The 21,961-nt window shown below is 48.5% G+C and overlaps 1 protein-coding gene across 1 annotated transcript in view; it reads left to right on the top strand.

Annotated features, from left to right (window-relative positions):
* Positions 1-21,961, top strand: part of ZFHX3 (zinc finger homeobox 3) — a 465,985-nt gene that overhangs the window by 121,818 nt on the left and 322,206 nt on the right. The window contains exon 2 of the mRNA XM_069635510.1: positions 13,535-16,338. Coding sequence (XP_069491611.1) covers positions 13,581-16,338 — 2,758 coding nt within the window. The 5' untranslated portion in view covers positions 13,535-13,580. The remainder of the gene's footprint in view (positions 1-13,534; positions 16,339-21,961) is intronic.

The raw sequence follows: 21,961 nt of genomic DNA, 5'->3' as shown, positions 1-21,961 counted from the left end.
CTGAAAATCCATTCAGCACTGCCGGAAAGGAGTGAGGATTGACCCACCCCAAGTTATATGCTTCTGTTTTGAGAGAGTGGTTGTGTGCTGCATGCTAGGCTAACATACATACACTGTCCACTACCACATCTCGGTCATCGTCTGGCTAATCAGAAAGGCCCAGTGATCACCTGACTAATCATAATTGCCACCATAATCCCCACTCACTCTGGGTGAACCCCTCTAGTCACTGAACACTCTGAAGGTAGTCCATGTCAGATTGTAAATCTATGTAAGAGTAGGCCTGTGACTAGAGAATGTGGAGGAGGGGCTGTGGTGCCATGACTTGAGAATGGGGAGGAGGGAGTTGTGACAAATTAACTTCTGGGGCACCAGTGGTCCAGGGATGAATATCACATTCTAAACCATCAATCAGCCCCACACCTCTAGCACACCAGAAGGGATCCGAACAGATTGGAAACAGAAGCAAATTATAAACCTCCTTGTCCAATTTTGGTAACATGTACTGAACGGCAGGCTTATCTCTGCATGGTGGTAGATCGTTGATCAGTTGCAACACAGCAACAATCCAATTATTACCCAATGATAAAAAGGACTGTCCAGTCAAGGTTGTATAAAAATATCAACTTTATTATTATCACAGCAGACTGTTCTAGCACACTACAACATAACCCCCCTGTTAAGGAATGCAGAGGACAGACTGCTTCAAGAAGGAAAAGGGATGCACTCTTGACTGACAGGAGGGTAGTTGGTAAAGTAATTAATCGCAATAGTTCAAGGAGACTTGGTTTCAACACAAAGAGAGCTATAGGTCGTAAAATGTCACTAGGGCCCTTCGAAGAAGGACCAGGGGGACAGAACCGCAATATACCTTGTGCTTGTAGAAGTTCTTGGTGCTCGACCGGGTCGAGTCGGTTTCAGGGCACTTTGCAGCTCCTGCGACAGAGTTCAAGATGGGAGACAGCTGCGGGTATCAGGCGGCAGGCAGTTTGGCGAGCAAAGCTGGACAAATGGTTGCAGGCTGGCCTGCACAGCAGCTTGGGGTCAGGAATCGCTGGCTCAGTGCTGGTTGGCAGATCTGAAGCACTGGTCGAGGAGTCTCGGACGACGATGGCGACAGCGGCATGACAACAGTTAGCGGTGCAGTCTGTTGCAGCTCAAGGGCCTCAACTAGCTCAAAAATGTCCTTTAAGGTGGACGCTGGTTGATGCTTGTCGATGCACTCCTCCTAGCTTCTTCACTGGGCGTGTCGTTCTTTAAGGCAGACAGCCCAACGCTGAGGAGAGTGTAAACAGCTGTCCCAGAAATGATGGTTCACTGCCTGTGTTACTAAGAAGTGGGAGCTGGCTTCAGATAGACACAGATGCATATCAAAGGTTGTTGGGGGTTTTCCTGTCTCCTTTGTTAGTCCTGCAGCCAGGCCCCACATAAGCCAGTTTGAAGTATACTCTATTAGTATGTTAATTATGTTAATTGCTGCCACCATCTGCACAGAGTAAACAAACAGAGCGGATCCATGGAGCGTGTGATAGTTAATTAGGCCGGTCATGGCAGGAGGAAGGTTTTGCCCTCCCTCTTTTGAGATGCATCATCTACTCCACCTATCAGATGCCAACTAAATATGACTGGGAGGATTGCACCTGTGTCCACCCAGAGTAAACGATCTATCTGTATGTCCTGCAGTGAGCATATGAAAATGTGTGCAGATTAGCCCCACACATTTTCCGGCGGTTCATCTACCATCATTCAATTTCTTTTAAAATTTCTAAAAGACCAATCAAGCGCACACCCACTGTGCGATGGTCCAATTCCTCACAGGGGTAGAGGGGACTCTGTCGGATTAGTTGTCTGGGTTGGAACCATGACTTGTCAAGGGCTGTGTCTTTGAGCCAAAGTGTGGCACCTTCTTGAACCCCAGGGATGAGGTGCTTTGCTGGCCTCTGACACAAAAAACCTGGAAAGACTGCCTTCTTCCTTTAAATGTTTGTTCTTTGCTTTGTAGTTTTTATCATATGACACTAAGACCCCGATATTTCTAGTTGTGTGCTGTTTTGTGCGATGATCTACCCTGCATGTGTGGGTCACACTTTGACACTACTATGTATGTTTTCCCACTGTCTGTGCAACATTTAAATTTACAACGCGACAAGTTACAATTAGGCATTTTCAATGGACAGCACCTACGTCCAGGGTGGCAGATTGGCATATGGATTTCACTGAGACCGCTGGACAAGCCAGTCAACTGCACCCGAGACCTTCTAGCTTATTTTTGTGCCTGCCAGAACAAAAGCAATATCTGCCATTTTCAAATGCCCAACAAACTGGCACGCGACTAACTAAGAAGACAACAAAGTCTGTAGTTTATGCACCAGCAACTCATTTTGGTTGGTGTGAAATACACACACAGGAGGCAGTTTTGGATGTCAGGTGGCCATAGCTCTGGTGCCCCTCCCCTCACCCCAATCCCTACTCCCTTTCACTACTAAGAAGTCAACATGATCTACACATTACAAAAGATTCAGTAAGATCATGTTTGTGGGCTGGCTGGAGCGGTGCTGACCATCATGAGATCGCAAAAATGAAAATGCACCTCTTATGAAAGCTATGTATACTTACGTTAAGTAATAGTTATCTCTGCTAATGCACCGGTACATCTTATTTGTCCTGCCTCAATAACGGACTATGCTTGAGGGCCTTGTAAAGCCCACTCTGATAGGCATCTGGTTGGCTGCTCTTGTGTGAAACTCTTGTATCAGTTTTTAGAGGGGGTTTAAGGGGCAAGGTGAGCCCTTTGTGGGGCTGTCCATATCAGGGACAATTGAGTAGTGTTCAGGACCGGGAACCCTGCGGGGGCAATCAGGGAGACCCCACAGGAGCTGGTCGATCTCTGCTGCCTGACATGCCCCTCTTCATCCCTTCCCCAGTTGGCACACACTAGATGCACTGTGCTGCTGCTGATGCTGTAGGATGCAGTCCAAAAGCAGACAGACTAGACAGCCTGCTTAATGGGGTGTCCTCTGGAAGGAGACATGACTAAATAAAGCAATTTATGGGCCTGCTCTGCCTGTGAGAGAAGTGCCAGGCAATGGATAAGAGCTGCTGCCAGTCTGCGCTACTGTTCAAAGCACAGCTTTTTCAGGATGTCTTTTTGCATACGGCCCGTATCCTGGGCAGAAAAATGCAGAATTGAGTGGGGTGTTTTTGAAATGCTATGCAAAAGCAATCTAATTTCAACCAAAAATGCAGGGGAGAGTTTCATTTTAAACAGTAAAGTCATGAAATTGTTATCTGGTCGGAACATTGGGTAAGTGTTGCAGAAATGTGTATGAATACTGCACCAAATTATTGTACGCATTGTGCACGTTTTCGTTTGATGAGCTGGGGAAAGGGGCAAGGAGACGAGGAAGGGGCGGGGGGGACTCAGGAACAAGGGGCGATGAGGGGGGCAATGGTGGGGGCCAAAGAGATGGGTGCAGAGGGTGGGAAGGTGGGGAGAGAGGGCAGGGTAGGTGGCAATGAGTCAATGGAAGCAGCAGGGAACTGGGGTAGAATAGGGGGTGGCAGGTAGGTATTGGGCAGAGGCCAGGCAGGCAGCGGGCAGGGGCCAGGCAGGCATTGCTGGGGTCAAGCAGGCTGAGAGAAGACCAAAGAGCTCATATGGGGAGGAGTGGAGGGAGACAGTTGGCAAGCGATGGCACAGTCAGTGGAGACAATCAACGTATGGGGGCAGAGAGATGGTGACTGGAGTTGTGTGATGGGCAGGGAGACTACGACAGGGGACTCGGAGGCTAGAAAGTAATGGTGAGGGAGAACGGTGGAGAGCAGGTGGGCAGGGATCGGTAGAGAGAAAACGATGATGGCAGGGAGATGGGTCAAGGAGGCAGTAACTAAGGCCCGTTACGCCTTACATGGGGACAAGAAGATGAGGATGGAAGGCTGAGGGGGGGTAGTTTTATGGGGACAGAGTGAAGTGGTGGGTGCAAGGAGAAAGTGACAAGGGGTAGGAAGTGAATGGTCTGGGGTGCATTGAAGTGGTCTGTGGATGGTGAGAGAAGGGTGCTGAAGGAATGACGGGCACATGGCGACGGGGCAGAGGCTCACGGTTCGGCATGGTTGTAATGAGAGCATGGCAAGGCTAGTTGTGGGAGTAGAGAAGATGGTGGTACTGGTCGAGGGCCATAGGCAGACTGCGGCTGACAAAGGGCACCTACTGGGCGAGGGCCACAGTAGAGGGTCGGAGTCCTCGCATAGTCGTTTGATGGCAACAGAAGAGGCTGGAGCAATGCCGGCAGGTCTGGAGTGGAGCGCGTCTGGTGAGTGATCAGCGAGTGGGGTTTAGGAGCCGCCGTGGCAGGTGATAGGCTGTAAGTGGCTGTTCGTGGCAGCTGATGGACCGTAAGTGGCTGCTCGCTGCTGCTGACTGCAGCCGACAGAAGCCCTGGGACTCGCTGACTGACGGAAACCCGGGGCCCGGCTGACTTCTTAGCCTGCTCTCTATAACTGAAAATCATTGATTTTACGGGAAACCGTGTTTACAGACAGAGTCCTGATCGACCTGACGAGTTTGACTTCTGCTTTCTTAAGTAAGAACTACCTTTCCCTTATTGACCCGCTCCTGAGCACGGAGAGGGGAGGGATGCCAGGAGAGGGCAGGCGGGAAGGATGGGGGAAGAGAAAGGAAGTGGGCCTTTGGCAAAACAAACGCGTGGTGCCCCTTCAACCCGGAAGCACTGCTTACATGATGAAGTTCATTGCTGCCACATAAAGCTGACCATCAATCCAGACTCGCCCCGTTACTCTTTCCTACACTGATGACGGCTGTTAATGCATTGGGCAATGCCCATGGGCAGTGGTTACTGGCAAACATCATCTTTCCTGGAAACTACTGAGGGTCTTCCAGCACCGGCTCATGCTGCCAACTGCACTACTGCAGTGAACAGAAGGGCGCTTCCAGGCAGTGCCTTAGGACCTGGCGGCACTGATGGGCCCAGCAAAGCACCGGCCTTCCAAAGCGCGGTCGACCGCTCAACTCACTCACTTTTGGCGGTTGTCACCCGCCGCAGAATCTCATCCATACACTTCAGTGGGGTCTCACCTGCAGAAAATAAAATCGCTGATTTTCACCTGCTCCAGAGACGCAAAAGGTTGAGAGGTTGGGAGATATGCGTGGTCTCCAATGTACGTTAGACCTCACATTCCCCTCAGCTGCTTAAAGGGTGGGAGGTGGAGAATGTTCTGCAAGGGCGGGCAAGGAGTTTTGGCCGCTTCCTATTAGTGAACGCTGTCATCGACTCCTCAGACTTAAGAGGGCAGGGGAGGGGACACACCATTGTCTCGGCCCTCGACGCTCATTGATCTATATTTTCAGAAGTTATGTCCCACCCCCACCCTTTAGTAGGGTATTTCTGAGCTATTCAGGCACAGTCAGTGTTTTGCAGTTATGACGATTGCATTGACATGATTGGGGGTGTAAGTTCACTCTTCCAAAGTTTAGAAAGAGAAAATATTGTTTAGACGCATGGCCATTTTGTTTTTTTTCCATCTAAGTCTTCAAAATACAAACAAATCGTTTCTATTGTGAGGTATTGAAGTCTTCTGGCTATGGACCCTGCGTCACGATTCCTTTGTCATTGATATGACATGCGACGAGGCAAGAGAGGGGGTCAGAGGGAGGACAAAGACAACGATCTTACTAGGCCTAGTGACATTGAGATTGCGCATTGGTGGGAGGGAACAGGGCAATGGCTGCAGGGTATGGGATGCCTCGATCTGCTGGCCTACTACCACTGGTCGAAGTGTATGAAAAGAAGTAGTGGAACTATGTTTGCTCCTGGCCTGTCCCTGCTCCCCACAAACCCCATTGCTACGCCCCTTCTCAGTAGGATACAAACCTCTGAACAAATGCGCCTCCTGTTTCAGGGAACGTTCAGTGCAGTGAACTGAAGTTCAAGTTTCAACAACTTCTTACACTTTTATTTTAAAACGAAACCATTCCGGAACGTTAAAAAATAAAAGTATAGGAACTATAAAACTTAATTTTAAAAAGTAGAGGAGTGCCGCTCCCAACCGCTCCCGCCCACTTCAACCTCTGCCTACTACTGCCCCAAGATAAGTTGGAATACTCTGGGTTCTGCTGGCACTAAGAAACCCCTGCTCCATCATTAAAATGTTACAACAGGGGGCCTGGTCTGGAACTAATGGTATGTGACTCCCACCTGCATTGTTGGCAAGATGGATAAAGAAACCACAGAGGGAGAGCAATGGCGAGTCAAACCAGGAGAGGAGACCGTACTCAAACGAAATGGCGATTGAAGGAAAGGTTCGCCCAGTTCAAATTAGGACTTAAAAAGGGCACAGTGCACCTGAAAAGCTGTATTGTAAGGACTGCAAGGGGCTATGTGACTCGTGCATGCGTAAAGCAGGTGTTGGGAAGAGGGTTGAATGGAGACCCAAGAAGGAGAGGGATAGGTGAACTGTGGAGAGGCAGTTAGTAGACACTGACTAGCAGGTTACTGAATGCGGCTGAGAAGTTGACCTTGGACAAGGGTCAAAGCAAGTGTAGATTCAGCTATTAAGCAAGGAAAGCAGCTAGACAGTGGATAGAAGATGCTGCTGGTGCGGACCAATGGCATTGTATTTGCTTGTGCAGTGGATGGTTTTCCTGATGTATTAAGAAGGTGCTTGCCTACAGTGAGGCCCTCATTACGAGTCCGGCGGAAACCGTGCCGAAAAAACCGGGGTAACAGCCAGACCCATAATGAATTACCGCCGCCTGACTTGCCAGAATAACCGGGGCATTACAGCCCCAGCAGTCTGGTAAATCAGGCGGCGGCAATTGTTAATCCCACAGGACTCAATGGGAATGGGGACCATGGAAGCACCGGCACCGTTAATAATGGTGCCGGTGCTTCCATGAACGTCTGCGGCCGGGTGCCGTTCTGCCCGCCAGGGCAGACCTTGCGAGCGGCACAGCACCAGGCTGCAGACTTGTACTTTGCCGGTCCGGAAACAACGGTGGCAGTAAACTTACCGCCACCATTGTTTCCAGACCGGCAAAGTTGTAATGAGGGCAATGTATCCATAGATAGAGCTGCTGATCAGGCAAGTTTTGACTGGCTTGGGCCCTTTAATCGTAGAATGGGCAAGCAATTTTGTTTTTGGGTGTGAGGAGTCATGCAAAACCTTCAACATAAATGTACAGTGGCTGCTTAGTCCCTCCAATCAGTAGCCATGCTGGCAGAACAGGATGCCGATTTACATCCAAACATCATGTATAAACACCTGATCCATTATAAAAGATGTGCTATGTATCCACAGCTCACACACTCGACCATGAAAGATATTTTTAAATGAATGCACAGTGTGTGCCAAGGATAAAGGCCTGCACATTTTGTTCAAGTGAATTGGAGAAGATGTAGAAAGGGTTTTAAGATTCGAAAAAAAGAGGGCACTGTGAAGAAATAATAACACCACATGCTCGGTTCAACTTTGACAATTCTCGAGGGTACTCTAGGCCTCTGTAGTAGAGAGGACCATGACGGAAACTTATAAATAGGCCTTATTTTCATCCATGTCGATTTTCTGGTGAGTAGTGAGATATTTTCATTTAAAAACATGTTTTTATTTCAATAAAACAATGATATTTTGCAGCTAGTTCATCATTAAAGTGCAAGGGTTTGCATCTGTTAAGTCAGCTCGGCCCTTGATAAGAACACGTGGTCCAAGCTTTCTCTGTAGAGGACTGCCCTGCTCCTGATCATTGCAAAAACGTGCAGTCTCTTGTGCAGGGGCGTTGCTAGGGGGGAGCTAAGGGGGCTATAGCGCCTGATCTTTTGGTTGTAGCCCCGGATAGAATCTCAGGAGCTACAGCCAAAAGACTAGCTAGCCCCCAGTCCCAACCTTTCCGACATCAGCTTAGCCCCGGGTCTTTTCCAGACCTAGCAACTCCCCTGCTCTTGTGATCTGCAAAGAAGGACTGCGGTGGGGCAGCAGAAAAGAAAAACCAAAGGCACATGAACAGTTGCACAAGGGCTGCATCATGGCTCCCGTTTCCTCTCCTTCTTCCTGACCTTGCTTATATATTGCCATGGAGGAGGTAGGGCTAGAGTGTGCTTCACTACTTCTGCAGTAACTGGCTCTACACAATGTCTCCCTTGCTATCTTCTCTTCTCCACTGTTCTGCAAGATCGCTGCTAAAGTTCGATAGGCCACAGGAGCATCTCTTCCCATAGAGCAAATCGAGTCCATGCCAATGTCCTGTTTCTGTGTATCGCATTGCCAGCAAACACAACGGGGCACACCCTGAATAAAACCTTGAGTAATGCTAGCGGCATCAGGAAATTGCTTAGATGCATCTGCTGTTAGGTGGATCCGCTTGCGCCAACACTAAGGCATCAGTAGGGCTTTGGCCTAAATGTCCATCCTGGTATTCACAATTGTACACAGTGTGCACTCTTCACCCTGCAAGAAGTCTGCTCAATTGCTTTCCACAGGGAGGTCCTCTCCATACATACCCTGCAGTGACACCCAATGTCGCTCACTTTGTATGCTGTAGGAGTACACTGCATAAGGGAATGGCTGGTAAGCTAAGTACATAGGTAAATGAAATGTCAACCACATCACTGGTGCACCCCAACTGCAACATTCAGCACATTCATAATATGCAGTCTGGTCATGTGAGGTTGTACTCATCTAACCTGCTGAAGTACCAATAAGTGCTTGACTTAATGGCAAAATGTCAAAGTCGGATAGAAACATTAATTATAGTAGATGTCATATCTAAAAATAGGATGTTTCTTGTATCCATTGTTTACAGCCTTTGGGTCGCTGGTACATAGTGTTCTCCCAATTCTGTTTGCTGGCTCGCTTCGTATGCTCTGTGCCCATGCTTGCCACCCTCTCCTTGTTCTTCCACCTCCCGCACCCAGATTTCCACTCAACCTCTTTTTCTCTTCACTTTGCCTACTTTCTCTTCTCGCTGCCTTTTTTCATCTCTTTGCCCTTTTTCGACTCTCTTCCACATTTCTCTGATCTCCACCTCTGTCTGATGTCTCCCCTCTATCTCCCATCTCTTTCTTTTTTCCCATCTGTTTTCTAGTCCCCGATCATGGGAATTTTTCCCATTTATTTTCTCCTCTCAATCATGTCTGCTAATCTGGGCCCATCTTACCCTCCATCTCTCCCTTAAAGACTTCTGTTACTTTTGTATTCTCTCTCGCTCCCTCTTTGCTCCCTTCCTTCTGTTTTTCTCTCCCCGATGTATGCCTCTCTGCCTTCCTTATTTGCCCTCTGTCCACTCTCTTCCTCCATGCCTGCGCTCTTCCTGTGTGCCTGCCCTCATTCCCCTTTTGTCTGCTCCTGTCTTTCTTTGTTTGCTGTCATTCCCTTTTGAGAACTCTTGTCCTCCATTTAATCTTACTTTGTCTCCTTCTCTCGGTCCGCCATTTTTGTCTGTTTTTATCCCCTTTTTACATGGTCTGTCCTCCCTCGTCTCCTATTTTCTCTGGTCCATGACCACATTTGCCTGCTCTAGCACCATGTCTTTTATCGTCTCAATTCTGCTCTTACCCTACTTTGACTTTGCCCTGTTCCCTTTTCTCTGACTTCTGTTAAGTTCTTTGCCCGCCTTTTCACAGTCTTTTTTTTAACTTCTCTCCCCATTTTTTTTCTGTCTCCATTTGCCTCTTCTTCCCTCGTTGTGTGTCACAAACGTGTTACCATGTGATCTGTGTTGCTTCCCTTTGCTCTTTCATGCCTCCCTCTGATTCCCCTTTTAAGACTGTGAGTGTTGTTCTCCATATATTGGTATTTTCCTCCCCCCTGATGGAGTTGGGCTCAGATTAGCCTAGAGGGCAACGGGCTACTGTGTGCCGCTTTGTGGCCCAATTTTGTCCAGATTAATGACTTTGTGCACTGTGCAGCTGATAGTTTTGATCAATTTTTTAGGCCAGATATACTTTAAAAGGATCCATTTGCTTCGATTGAACCCAAAATGTTGCTACCTGATAACACTGTGCAAGATCTTGGACTGTTATTTGCGAATATGGGCCACTTTGTTTTGGTGTCGCTATCTTTTCTCCCTGTTTGACAATGACACCAAACACGTCTCTACAGATCGGCATGGGGGGAAACGGGGTGCAGATCCCTGAATATTTGCATTTCATTGTTGAATGCCTCTGCAGAGTATGTTGTTGGAGTAAATTGAACTTACACTGTTTCATAGCTGCCAAGGATGCCGGCTCCATGCAGAATCTTTGAGCGCGTCCTTTTTTCTTGCACTGCATGCTGGGACTTGTATGCCCATGCAAAAACGAAACTACATGTTCCAGCATTCAGGTGGAAGCAGGACTGGCTCGAGTTGTCCGCATGGAAGTGGGAAACTTGGCAGGGAGGCTGTTTGTGGGGTTGGATTGGGCTGCCCTTATTTGGAGTCATGGGTTTATCATGGCATGCAGTGGCGCTAGAATTCCAGAGTATGTTGTGTCAATGTCTCCAGGAGAGGGGGCGCTGTGGCGCAGAGGCCCCGCGTCTCGTCCGTTTGGAGCTGGAAGAGTTCCTCCAGATGCAGTTTGGAGTAGCCGCCAATGAATTGATAAGCATTTCCCGGTTTTCTCTTCTTGCTTGGCCCGAGAAGGGGAATGGCTTTCTCATCAATAAACAAGTCCCCAGTGTAGGCTTAACGCCGTTCCATCCTTTATCCATCGCTGCCTTTCCGTTCCTGGAACTTACCAAGCTTACATGGCATTGATTTTACCATGCTGCTCTTAACCCTCCGGCCCGGCCACCTTCGCTAGCCCCGTGTCGCAGTTCTTCCCGGTCGCTTTGCTTTGCTTCCTGCTCCAGAGTCGTTTTAGTGCCATATGAATATAGTGTTGATCTACGCTTTTCACAACCATTTCAAAACCCAAAAATCATGGGGACGCAATCGCATGAGAGAACACAGATTTTCAACCAATGAGATGTTCACATGATGCAAGATGGGAAGCAAAGTGTAATTCACTATGATACCAGGACCGCTCAAAGGAACCAAAGAAAAATAAACCACTGTTACCTGTTATGTATCCTCTATATTAGTGGTCTTCGAACAATAGGGCTGGACCCCCTAAGGGACCAAGAAAATCTTCACCGGGGACATGAGGCTCTTTCAAAAGGAAGTAGGGTAACTGCTTTTAATAGAAACCATAAGGAATTCTTATTATTTGTTGGGGGCCAGTCAACATTATCTTTACATGAGACGAGGGATAGCTCAGCAAAAAGGAGTTTGGGCCCACTGTTCTATATGTGTGTGTGTGTGTGTGTGTGTGTGTGTGTGTGTGTGTGATGCTTATGGACCCCCTGCACATCTATAAAGCCCTTCGGAGTTCACAGAGAGCTGAACAGCCTTATGCTATGAACTCACTTTGATCTCCCTCCCTCGTGGTCCATAGCTGGAGACTATGTATCCCGAATGCAGGGGCTGCTTTAGTCCTGAACGCTGTTAGTTATTACTCAAGAAAGAAGTTTAGTTGTGTGCTTTCAAGAGGATTGTATGGGTGAGATAATTTTAAGGAGCACATTGCATCAACTATTGATAAGCGGGGTGCCTTTCATCACTATGGGACATATTGCTGTGATCTCCATATTACTACCAAATAATCTATAATTGATACATAATATACTAATGGCAATCTGGTTATAACTGTTCTGTAATGATGTAATTACGTTTTACAGAAGAGACACTCCTTCGCTGCTGTCTGAAGTTTTTAGGTATCTGAGCGCTCCTCAAAGAGGAACATCCCGTATACCTCAAGTGGGGCCGCAGCCCATTCTGCACGGTGGTCCTGCCCTACTCCTCCACTGAGGCCCATCTTTGCTATGTTTCCTTGCCTTGCTCAGTTTGTCCATCCATGGGTTAGCAAACATTGTGTGCAATTGGCTTCCACCACATGATCACGAGGAGCACAGTTGTACAACTTAAATAGTTGTACAGCTTGCAAAAGATGTAAGCCTAAAGCATTAAAGTCCAGAAAGGAAACCTGTTGGGCCCTGCATGCTCTGGACTCGAGCGGTTAAGACATCTTGAGCAGTGTTTGGGAACTCAGCAGAGGCCGAGGACTTAGAGCAGTTGCCTATGCATGCCACCTTTGGGTGGCATGAACTATAACCCACAGTGACTCTTGAGAGGAGTGGCGATCTTTATGCCAAAAAAAGGGGCACTCAGAAAGTAAAGAGCCCTGGCACTCCAACTCAGCCCACTTCAAAGCCCACATGACTGAACCATCTTCTACTGAAAGATAGTGAAGCTAAGTAGGGCACGTTTGGAAACTTCACAAGCTGTGAACTTATTGGCTTGGATCCTTTAGGGTGAAAATTATACCTTTGCGGTAGAGTAAGAAAAGATATGGCTTGGCATCTGAGCCGCTTTCACAAACAAAGATTTGGGGGCATATCATTATCCTCTGTAGGTGCCTCCCTCTGGAACAGCCTCTCTGCCGCTCTCCGTCTTGAGCCAGAGCACCTAAAGTTCCAGAAGCTCCTTAAGATCTTCCTCTTCTCTTCCTCCTTCTCTCTCCCTCTCCCCATCTAACCTCTTTTTCTTTTTTTCTCTCCACAATCCTTCCTTCTCCTCCCTAACTCTGTTCAGTTTTGCTGACTGGTTGCCCGGTTCACCTCAGAGCTTTACAGGTCCAAGGCTTTCCCCTGGCCAGTCTTTGCACTTGCGTCCGGGCCACTGCACTATTTTCTGCATTTTCAGCTTACACTCCACAAGTGAGGCAACCTCTCTGCACTTAACCCAGGGCCTGTTGGACTGGACGCATTTGTTCCCCCCACTCTCTCTTCCTCGCACCTCTGTCTCTACGCATGCATGACCTAAATGTACTAGGACTAGTAATGCTCGTCTGTCCTGTCCCACCCACCAATTGTAACACTTTAGGCACTTGGACTAGGAGAAATGCCCTCAGGCCTAGCATGCTATTTTTCTGTTTAGAGTCATTCGGAAACTTTAATGCCTAAGAATGATTACTGTATTCCCTTGCTCCCCTCCCACCGTGCAGCGCTTTGAAGCACTCCACCTGTGTATAAACAATTACAATCCAGATAAAGTACCAATTGGTCACAAGAGAGATTGTGTGTGTGTGGGTGCGCGCGCGCATGCACGCGCACGCATATGCAAACATATATTTCACTTGAACACATTCAATACCTGGCAGATGCCAAACGGCCCCTTATTATGCATGCTACCATGTGCCAGTTTTCATTTTTTGCCTTTTATGCTGTAACTTGTATAGTCATTCTTATAATGTGGGAACAAAACTACACGCCTCAGACTGCAGAGTTGGCTCCAGATGTCATGCGTGCCATGGGGCCACTTGGCAGATATGTGCATGGGGTGTCTGGAGCATTCATTAAGTGGAAGGCATTCGGGAATGTGAATATACAAAAAGCTCTATTTTATATATGATGTGTATTGTGCCCCAAAGGATAGTTGTCACAGTGTTGTGGTGCACATTGAGTAACCCCTCTCTAACCTCCCCCTCTTTTTTTGTCCTTTCAGGTCCAAGAACTACTTGGGGCAATGAAAACTCCCGGCTGGCCACACCATGGAAGGCTGTGACTCCTGTGTCGTCTCTGGCAAGGATAATGGGTGCAGCGTCCCTCAGCATCCGCAGTGGACTGAACTCGGCAGCATTCGCCTCCCTGACAAATGCAGCAGCATGGAGCAGTCCACTGCTGAAAATCAGGGGTCCATGGAGAGCCTAAGGGCTTCCTTCAATGAGTGCATCTCGGACTGCGCCAGCCAAGGGGGCACCCACCACCCGACCGCCAGCCAGGAGGTCACCTGCAATGAATGCTCAGCCCGTTTTGCCAGTTTACAAAAGTACATGGAGCACCACTGCCCATGTGTCCGCCCAACTCTCTCAATGAGGGAGGAGAGCGGAAGTGACACCAGTGACGATGGCGAGGAGGAGAGCGACGTCGAGAACCTGGATGGTGAGATAGTCTACCAGCCTGATGGCTCTGCCTACATAGTTGACAACGTCACCAAGTTGATGCAGGGTGAGGGTGGCATTGCCAGCACAAGTGGGGAGCTCCCTTCATTCTATATGAACTCCTTGCCCAACGCTGGGGGCGAAACAGGGGATTCTTCGTCATCAGCACCTGCCTACCCACAGATTATCAACACTTTCCACATAGCCTCATCCTTTGGGAAATGGTTTGAGGGCTCAGACCATTCCTTCCCCAATACCTCAGCCCTGACGGGCATCAGTCCCGTCCTGCATAGCTTCCGGGTCTTTGACGTGCGACACAAAAGCAACAAGGATTACCTGAACAGCGATGGTTCTGCCAAAAGCTCATGTGTATCCAAAGATGTTCCCAACAATGTGGACCTGTCAAAGTTTGATGGTTTTGTCCTCTATGGCAAGAAAAAGCCCATCCTGATGTGTTTTCTGTGCAAGCTTTCCTTTGGTTATGTCCGGTCATTTGTGACGCATGCTGTGCATGACCACAGGATGACACTTAGCGAGGATGAGCGGAGAATTCTTAGCAATAAGAACATCTCAGCTATCATCCAAGGCATAGGTGAAGACAAAGAACCCCTCATAAGTTTTCTGGAACCAAAAAATAAAACCTTTCAGCAACCCTTAGTTTCTACAGCTAACCTAATCGGGCCTGGACACAGTTTTTATGGGAAATTTAGTGGCATTCGAATGGAAGGAGATGAAGCTCTACAGGCCAGTTTATCACTACTCAAAGACTCGGAAAGTTCCAACAGTGGTGCCGATCAGGCACAGCCAGGCATGTTACCACCTGGCACCCTGTTGAACCTTGGTGGGCTCACCAGCTCAGCTCTGAAGACTCCTGTCACCTCAGTCTCTATGGGCCCACTGGCGCCCAGTCCATCAAAAACCCCCGGGGAAAAAGACCTGGTTCCAGCAGAGGGTGAGAAGCAGCAAGAGGCAGGCCACCAAGGCAGCTTCATCAGAAAGCTTAGGACAACCGAAGAGGAGATAGAGGAAGAGGAGGAAGACATGGAAGAAGAAGAGGATATGATGATGATGATGGAAGAGGAGGAGGAAGACGAGTGCTGCAAAGAACTGTTTCCAAATGACCTGGAGGAGGGATCGGAGGACAGGCCCCAGTTGGAAGCTGCGGGCTTGACTGGAAGTATCACCAACAACAAGGATACGGCTCACTCAAACCAAAGTATTTCTAACTCTCCCTTAATGCCTAGTGTGCCACAGCCTTCCCAAAAGGGCACGGCCTCCCCCTGTTCCAATTCCGTTTCTTCCTTTGTCTATGAGAGTGCAAATGGGAGGAACCTTTCAAGCTTTAACACAGATGGCTTTGGGGCCAGCCTGACGGAAGGCAGCCACAGGTTGAATCTGGCGGATGACAGTGCCAATAAAGACTATGCTACCACACCAGAACCAAACGAACATGTAGACGGTGAGGACGGGAGCTGCCTCTCCCACCCCCAGCACGCTGGCATGCCTTGCGAGCTGGGGGTGGGAGAGTGCCCTTCAGGGAGTGGCGTGGAGTGCCCTAAATGTGACACCGTTCTGGGCTCCTCACGCTCCCTTGGTGGGCACATGACCATGATGCATTCTCGTAACTCATGTAAAACGCTTAAATGCCCAAAGTGTAACTGGCACTACAAGTACCAGCAGACACTGGAGGCGCACATGAAGGAGAAGCACCCTGAGCCTGGCGGCTCTTGTGTCTATTGCAAGTCTGGACAGCCTCACCCACGCCTGGCACGGGGGGAGAGTTACACGTGTGGTTACAAACCTTTCCGATGTGAGGTCTGTAATTACTCCACAACTACCAAAGGCAACCTCAGTATTCATATGCAGTCAGACAAGCATCTAAACAACATGCAGAACCTGCAGAATGGAGGGGGTGAACAGGTCTACAGCCACAATCCTGGGGCTGCTGTGGCAGCTGCTGCCACTGCCGCTGCCGTGGCGGCAGCGGCAGCAGCTGCCTCAAACATTGCCAGCACCTGTGGGACCCCCTCACCCACAAAACCAAAAACCAAACCCACATGGCGATGTGAGGTGTGCGACTATGAGACCAACGTAGCAAGGAACCTGCGCATCCACATGACCAGCGAGAAGCACATGCACAATATGATGCTGCTGCAGCAGAACATGAGCCAAATGCAGCACACCCGGCACTTGGGCCTCAGCAGTCTACCCTCGCCAGCCGAAGCCGAGCTTTACCAGTACTACTTGGCACAGAATATGAGCCTGCCCAACCTGAAAATGGACAGCACTTCCTCGGAGTCCCAGTACATCATTGGCGGATACCAGTTGGAGGCCACCAATACCATGCCATCCATGGCGCCGACACTAGGTGAGCAACACAACCTGCCCTTGGTTCCGATACAATCATTATCATTTGTGTTTGTGGGTTTTGTGTGCAGTGTGTTGGGCACGGCAGTTAACGGCTTCTTTTCTAACTGGTGGAACGAACAATAAATAGAAAGATAGAAAGTGAAATGAACACTGTAGTTCCCGCTGTCATCAAGGGATTATTCTGTGGGGTCCACTGGGCACCAGAAGAATGGGCAAGCAGACAGAGTCCCACTAACTTCCAGTATATATCATGAAGGGATTCTGCCAGAGTCCAGCAATGAAAGGAAAATACCTCCTGGAGGGTTGTAAAGCTTCTCTGGAAATAAAAAAATACAACATACTTAATATTACATAGGATTGGCTCAGCCTTTGCCGGCTTAAAACACACCAAAAGCAACTGCACATTTCCCAATAACAAATGCTTGAAAAGAGAATAAGAAACACACAATGCCTTGGTTCAAACATGGAGATGGATACACGTAGTGACCAACCTCAGCAGTAGTGTTAGATTCTGTCACACGCAATCAGCGCTTCTCCAGAAGTTGATGGAAAACTGGATGGAAACATACATTTTGCACCTAAAATCTTTCTGTGAAAACAGCTGCCAAAGCTGACCTAAAACAAAAACGAACAAAAAGAGCCTTAAGCAGCCAGTTAAGATAACCACTAAGACACACAAAGACACACCACATAGCAATACCACTGAAAACAATCAGCTTGGGGAAAGCAATTTAAGAAACACATAGTTTGGACGCAGCCGCCCTAGACCAAAGTCCTGTGGGCATAACAAGCAAGCATTAGCCACCATGATGTCTAGCTGCATTGTTAGGTAAGGCAACCATTCCCAAAGAGTTCAGATGCCTCACATCAGCCAGTAAGAGACCACTTCTCCCACGTAAAGCTCACCACTTCCCTTTTGTGGTGTGGAGTGCGTCTACATGGTGCAGTGGACACACACTAAATCTTTATGGCTGGACACATGAATCGGATTAGCTGCAGTCGTTGGCAACTCAACAGCTGCCAATCACAACCTGGATTACTTTTCTGAGTCGGGGTTGTTTGCAGTTCTATGTAACTTGGCAATTCTAAATCCAAGAGCACATTTTACTTTCAGAATGAAGTCCAAAGCATGCAACTTTCGAAAGAAATCATGTGGGATAGTCTATGCTGAATTGGACCACTTGTGTCAGAAGATGCAAACTAGTGCCAGAAAAGCAATTCTCTGCGGGTTGGGCTAGGCATGGGCCGCTGCGTTTCATTGGCTTTCTCTAAATGAGAATTTAGGGTCAATATGAGTCAATGGTTCGGGTTCTTGGCAGCCTTTCCACCACATGTGGTACAATCAATTGCAACATCCAGAGCCACGTCCTAATTTTGCATGCAGGAACATGTCTTAAAGTGCTTGATGCTGCTGCATCTCTGCACCACAAGGTTGCCCAGGAGCACTCCTATTCACCTGTACCTTTTAAAAGGTCTATGAGGCAGAATGATGGCACAATTCTGGAGACTAGGTTGAGGAGGGAGGCAGTATTTGATCATCAATGTTATCAGGAGTTGGAAATAAACAGGTGTCTGAAGAACTTAAGAGAATGGGTCTACTTAAGTTGGCTGATCTGAATGGGACACAAAACAAGGTCAAGTGACAGGTTAGTTCCAGCTCTCTTTTGAAATAAGTCTAGATCGTCTCGGGAGGATAGCTCAGGGGCAACGTGCTCGCCTTGGAAGCAAGACGACACAGAGCGAAACAGGTTCGATCACCAGCTCCGCGCTTAGAAACCTCTGGGTATTAAGCGCATTATAAGTAACCTATCATATGATATCACCCACCTATGGATTTCTTCCCTGCAGCATGTGAAGTCTATTTGGCAATCCTTTGAGTGCATGATTGAAAAGCACTGCAACAATGTATTTTGAATCTGAATGCGATCTCGAACATAATACCCCATTTATGAAGAGCGTCCATCCATCACAGAATATAGAAAAAAGCAAAAGTGTCACTGGTCGCAGTCACCACCAACCTAAATAGAAACCTACAGAGGAGCCAAAACGAAGGAGCAAGGCTGTCTTTCTTCCTAAAATCCAGGGACAACAGTCTGACTGCACTAAATGCCCCGCGTTGACACAAAGACATTTGGTTGATGCAAAAGGGACTGTCTCGCCTCGATTCTGGGCTCTGAAATAAAAGTCCAGTGGATTACTAAGATTACATGCTTGAATCATATGTTGATACTATCATATGATAAGCAAAGGGCAGGTGTCATCCAATGTTACTGTGGGGGACTCATCCCTTAATGGGCTGGAAATGAAGGGCCACTGGGAGAGAGAGAGCGAGAGAGAGAGAGAGAGAGAGAGAGAGAGAGAGAGAGAGATTAATGTATTGTCCTACAAAGGGCTCCTGCAAAGTGCCAAAAGACGATGGAAATGGCAGATGCTGTGCCAGAATAAGTCCACTAACATAAGAAAATGTGGTCCTATAAATTTATGTAGAGAAAGAGCGTGTCTCTTCCGCAGGAGTGGGAGGTTGTTTAGTTACTTTAACAGAAAAAATGACAACCTCCTTTTCACAGTAAACAAAATTGGAAATGCTAAGGTAAAAGGATAGGGTGTGGTTGTGGAGGGGATTAGGGTGGACTCCCCCAGCCCATTTTTTTTAACACCAAAAAGTGAATTTATCAAGATAGAAAGTCATCAAAAGGGCACATTTCAGGCTAGTCACCATTTTGACATATAAGGAATGGTTACGTGTTATCAAGAGTGCGCTACCGAGGTGGAATGAAGACAACATGTGTCACATAGGGAGCCGCCGTAAGAGAAGATCCGAGAAAAAGTCCCGCCTGAAGGAAGATACGAGTTTGAGGAGGGTTTGGGGGGGTGATATATGCTCATGTGATGGTCACCTCAGGGGCTTGCGGTCCCTTCTGAGTATGCAGCCCTGTGTCTATGTCCGAGCAGACTTCAGGCCCTGACAGCAACCTGGGAGACATGGTAGCTTTGAAGCCCTTAAGGGGCTCTCTCATGGGAAGAATCTTCCTGCATACCCCTTCTCTCCAGGCTTTCTCCCTCTGCTTCAGCTATCGGATGCCACTGCATCAGGGGGAATCGAGCTACCAAGAGAACTGCTCTGGCCTATCTTCTTTTTGTACAGCACTCTGCTGGGCCAACAAAATGACTAAGGGCTATTTGTGCACCCCTCCTTGTATGTGTTTATGGCAGGGGGCGATTCGGAGGGAAGCTGCATAGTGCACTGTGGGGGTTGCTGAAAGCAAGAGAGATGTGGCACATCAAACTGGCTAGTTGTGGGGAAGGAAGTGGATTGAGCGGGAGTTGCACATCACACTTCTGTGCCTGGGGGAAGAGGTCCCCTAGAGAAAGAAGGTTAGGAAAGCATGGAACCAGAGATCAGCACCACACAGCGATCGGGCAAGTTTAGCGCTCTTTTCTCCCAGAGACAGAATAGCAGCATTTATGCCAACATGCCCCATGCCATTAGGGAATGCTCCTACAGTCCCATATGTTTCTACATCTTTGGACTTTTAGTTTGAGTTTTTCCTGTTATGGACCCAGAATTACAACAAACCAGAAAGAAAAAAAACAAGCCTGGATTTGCATCACACGAATGACACAAGTCCATAACTCATAGACTGCCTCGAAACACGTTCGGAGAAGAGGAGGTAAGGCAGGGAAGCCGAGTGCATGGGAAGGAGGCAATGTTATGTTATGTTATGTTGGATGGGAGCATACCATCACAGAGGCAAGGAGAGGGCTGGAGAGCATACCCCAATAGCTTAGGGGAAGGGGGTGGTCATGTCTTCCATGCCAACCGAGGGGGAGGAGCCATGGCAAGCCTACGTGGAAGGGAGTGGGCGAGCAGTGATCTTACTTGGATGCTGGCGGGGGCAGAGAGCCCTTCCCTGCTGGTAGATAACACACTCTCTGGGGCAGGCTCAAGACAAGGAAATGCAAATCTGGTCTACTTTTGAAAGTGGTCCTGGAAGGTGACAGAAGAGGAGGGGTAATGAGACCAGGCCCCTCCAACGTATAGGGTGTGGGGCAGAGGGAGATGAGATGGGCTTGAAACACGGCCAGGCGGCCTTGGAGCCTCGTTATTATCCTGAGCTCCCAGGTAATGGGGAGAAGTCTTGAGCTTCCCGAAATCTTTCTAACGCTATAAATAAGAGAGCTGCCCGTATTGATTCACTCTAAGTGAACGGAGGTCCGCCCTTGTTTGAGCTGGGTCAGTGATAAATTGAAGCGCAGGGACAAGGGAGAGGGAGAAAGGTGCGCAGTGGTTTCCAGTGAGCTTTATACTCTCACCCACACACACTGGCCTCTATCCCCCCTACACAACTAGGAACCACTCGGCTGCAGACAACCTTTTGGTTGCTTCAAATCATTGACGTGGAAGTGGAACAGACGGGGAGGTCCTGGGAGTGGCAGGAAAAGTCTAAGGAAGGTATACAGGAGAGGGAAGTAGGAACACCATTTTATATAATGTTGGTTACTTTTTGGTATCAAGAGGCCACCAAAATGGTAGAAGATGCGCCATGCAAGACCATGTTACATTGCATATATTACATATTGCACGTTTGATGAATTTGGGCCACACCAAAAGCACTGACTGGCAACAAAGGAAGTTCGAAGGGGGTAACAGGAAAGAAGGGTAGCAGTGGGAGGGAACATTATAACATGCCTTGCCTCTTGTATGTTTCTTATGCTTCAAAGGCCGCTTCAGAAGGAAGAGTGGTCCATCCTCCCCAGGGGACCGGTGTGACTTTGATCACATACCCTCCTCCCATCTTTTCCCACCTCTCCGGCTCCTGCTCTATTAGAAGTAGTGCAATACAGAGGAGGGATTGCCAAGTGAGTGGGTGTAGGCTTCCTGGGAACTCCCTCAGTTCACTAAGTTTTTGGGACTCAAGCAGGCAGGAGTGCTCCTCTGCATGTGGAAATACAGGCCTAATCTAAACTTCCCAGGGACTTGAGGGGGCAAGCGGAAGCGTATGCCAGTCTGGCTCGGGATCATAGCACACTAGCGCCACCTTGGGCTTTGCCTGCCACACCAAGGAACAGGAGGAAGACAAACAGTGCTTGTCAGGTGTTGGTCGGGCGTCTGTCCTTCTGATAGGTGGCAGCTGCAAAGTCCAGAGGGCTGCAGATTAAAGGTCCTGACTGTGGTGTAGTTAGCTTGTTTCTTTGGGGCTCGTCGGGGTGGTGCACTTTGAGGGATTGGTTTGGGGCTCCTCAGTGTGAGGCAGGTGGCATATTTTGTTAGAGGTGCCTCCAGGAAGCAGCCATGTTTTAGTTGCAAATGCTAAAAACAATGCAATCTGGAGCAGTGCGCTAAGGGTGGGTCCAAGGAGCATGGGCACATTCAGCTGGTGCTTCTCGGAGTTGCAGAACACCTGTCGCCTTTGGCCAGATGCTCCACGGAGGGCAGGACTCTATTGGAGGGGAATGAGTACACAGTGGTGCCTTTGTGAGCTATGAGCCAAGCTTTTGGGTAGTGGGGTCTCTGTGTCCGACTGATGGGTCCGTTCTAGGGTGAAGTGTCCGTCTGCACAGAGAGTTGTTTCCTACTAGCAGAGTTACTGACAGGCTGGGCAAGTCAAGGGGTACATATG

Source organism: Ambystoma mexicanum, chromosome 1q, assembly GCF_040938575.1.
Source record: "Ambystoma mexicanum isolate Mex_15411 chromosome 1q, UKY_AmexF1_1, whole genome shotgun sequence".
Taxonomy (NCBI): Eukaryota; Metazoa; Chordata; class Amphibia; order Caudata; family Ambystomatidae; genus Ambystoma; species Ambystoma mexicanum.
The sequence above is the reverse complement of the archived record's forward strand: the minus strand, read 5'-3'. Positions and strand labels throughout refer to the sequence as shown.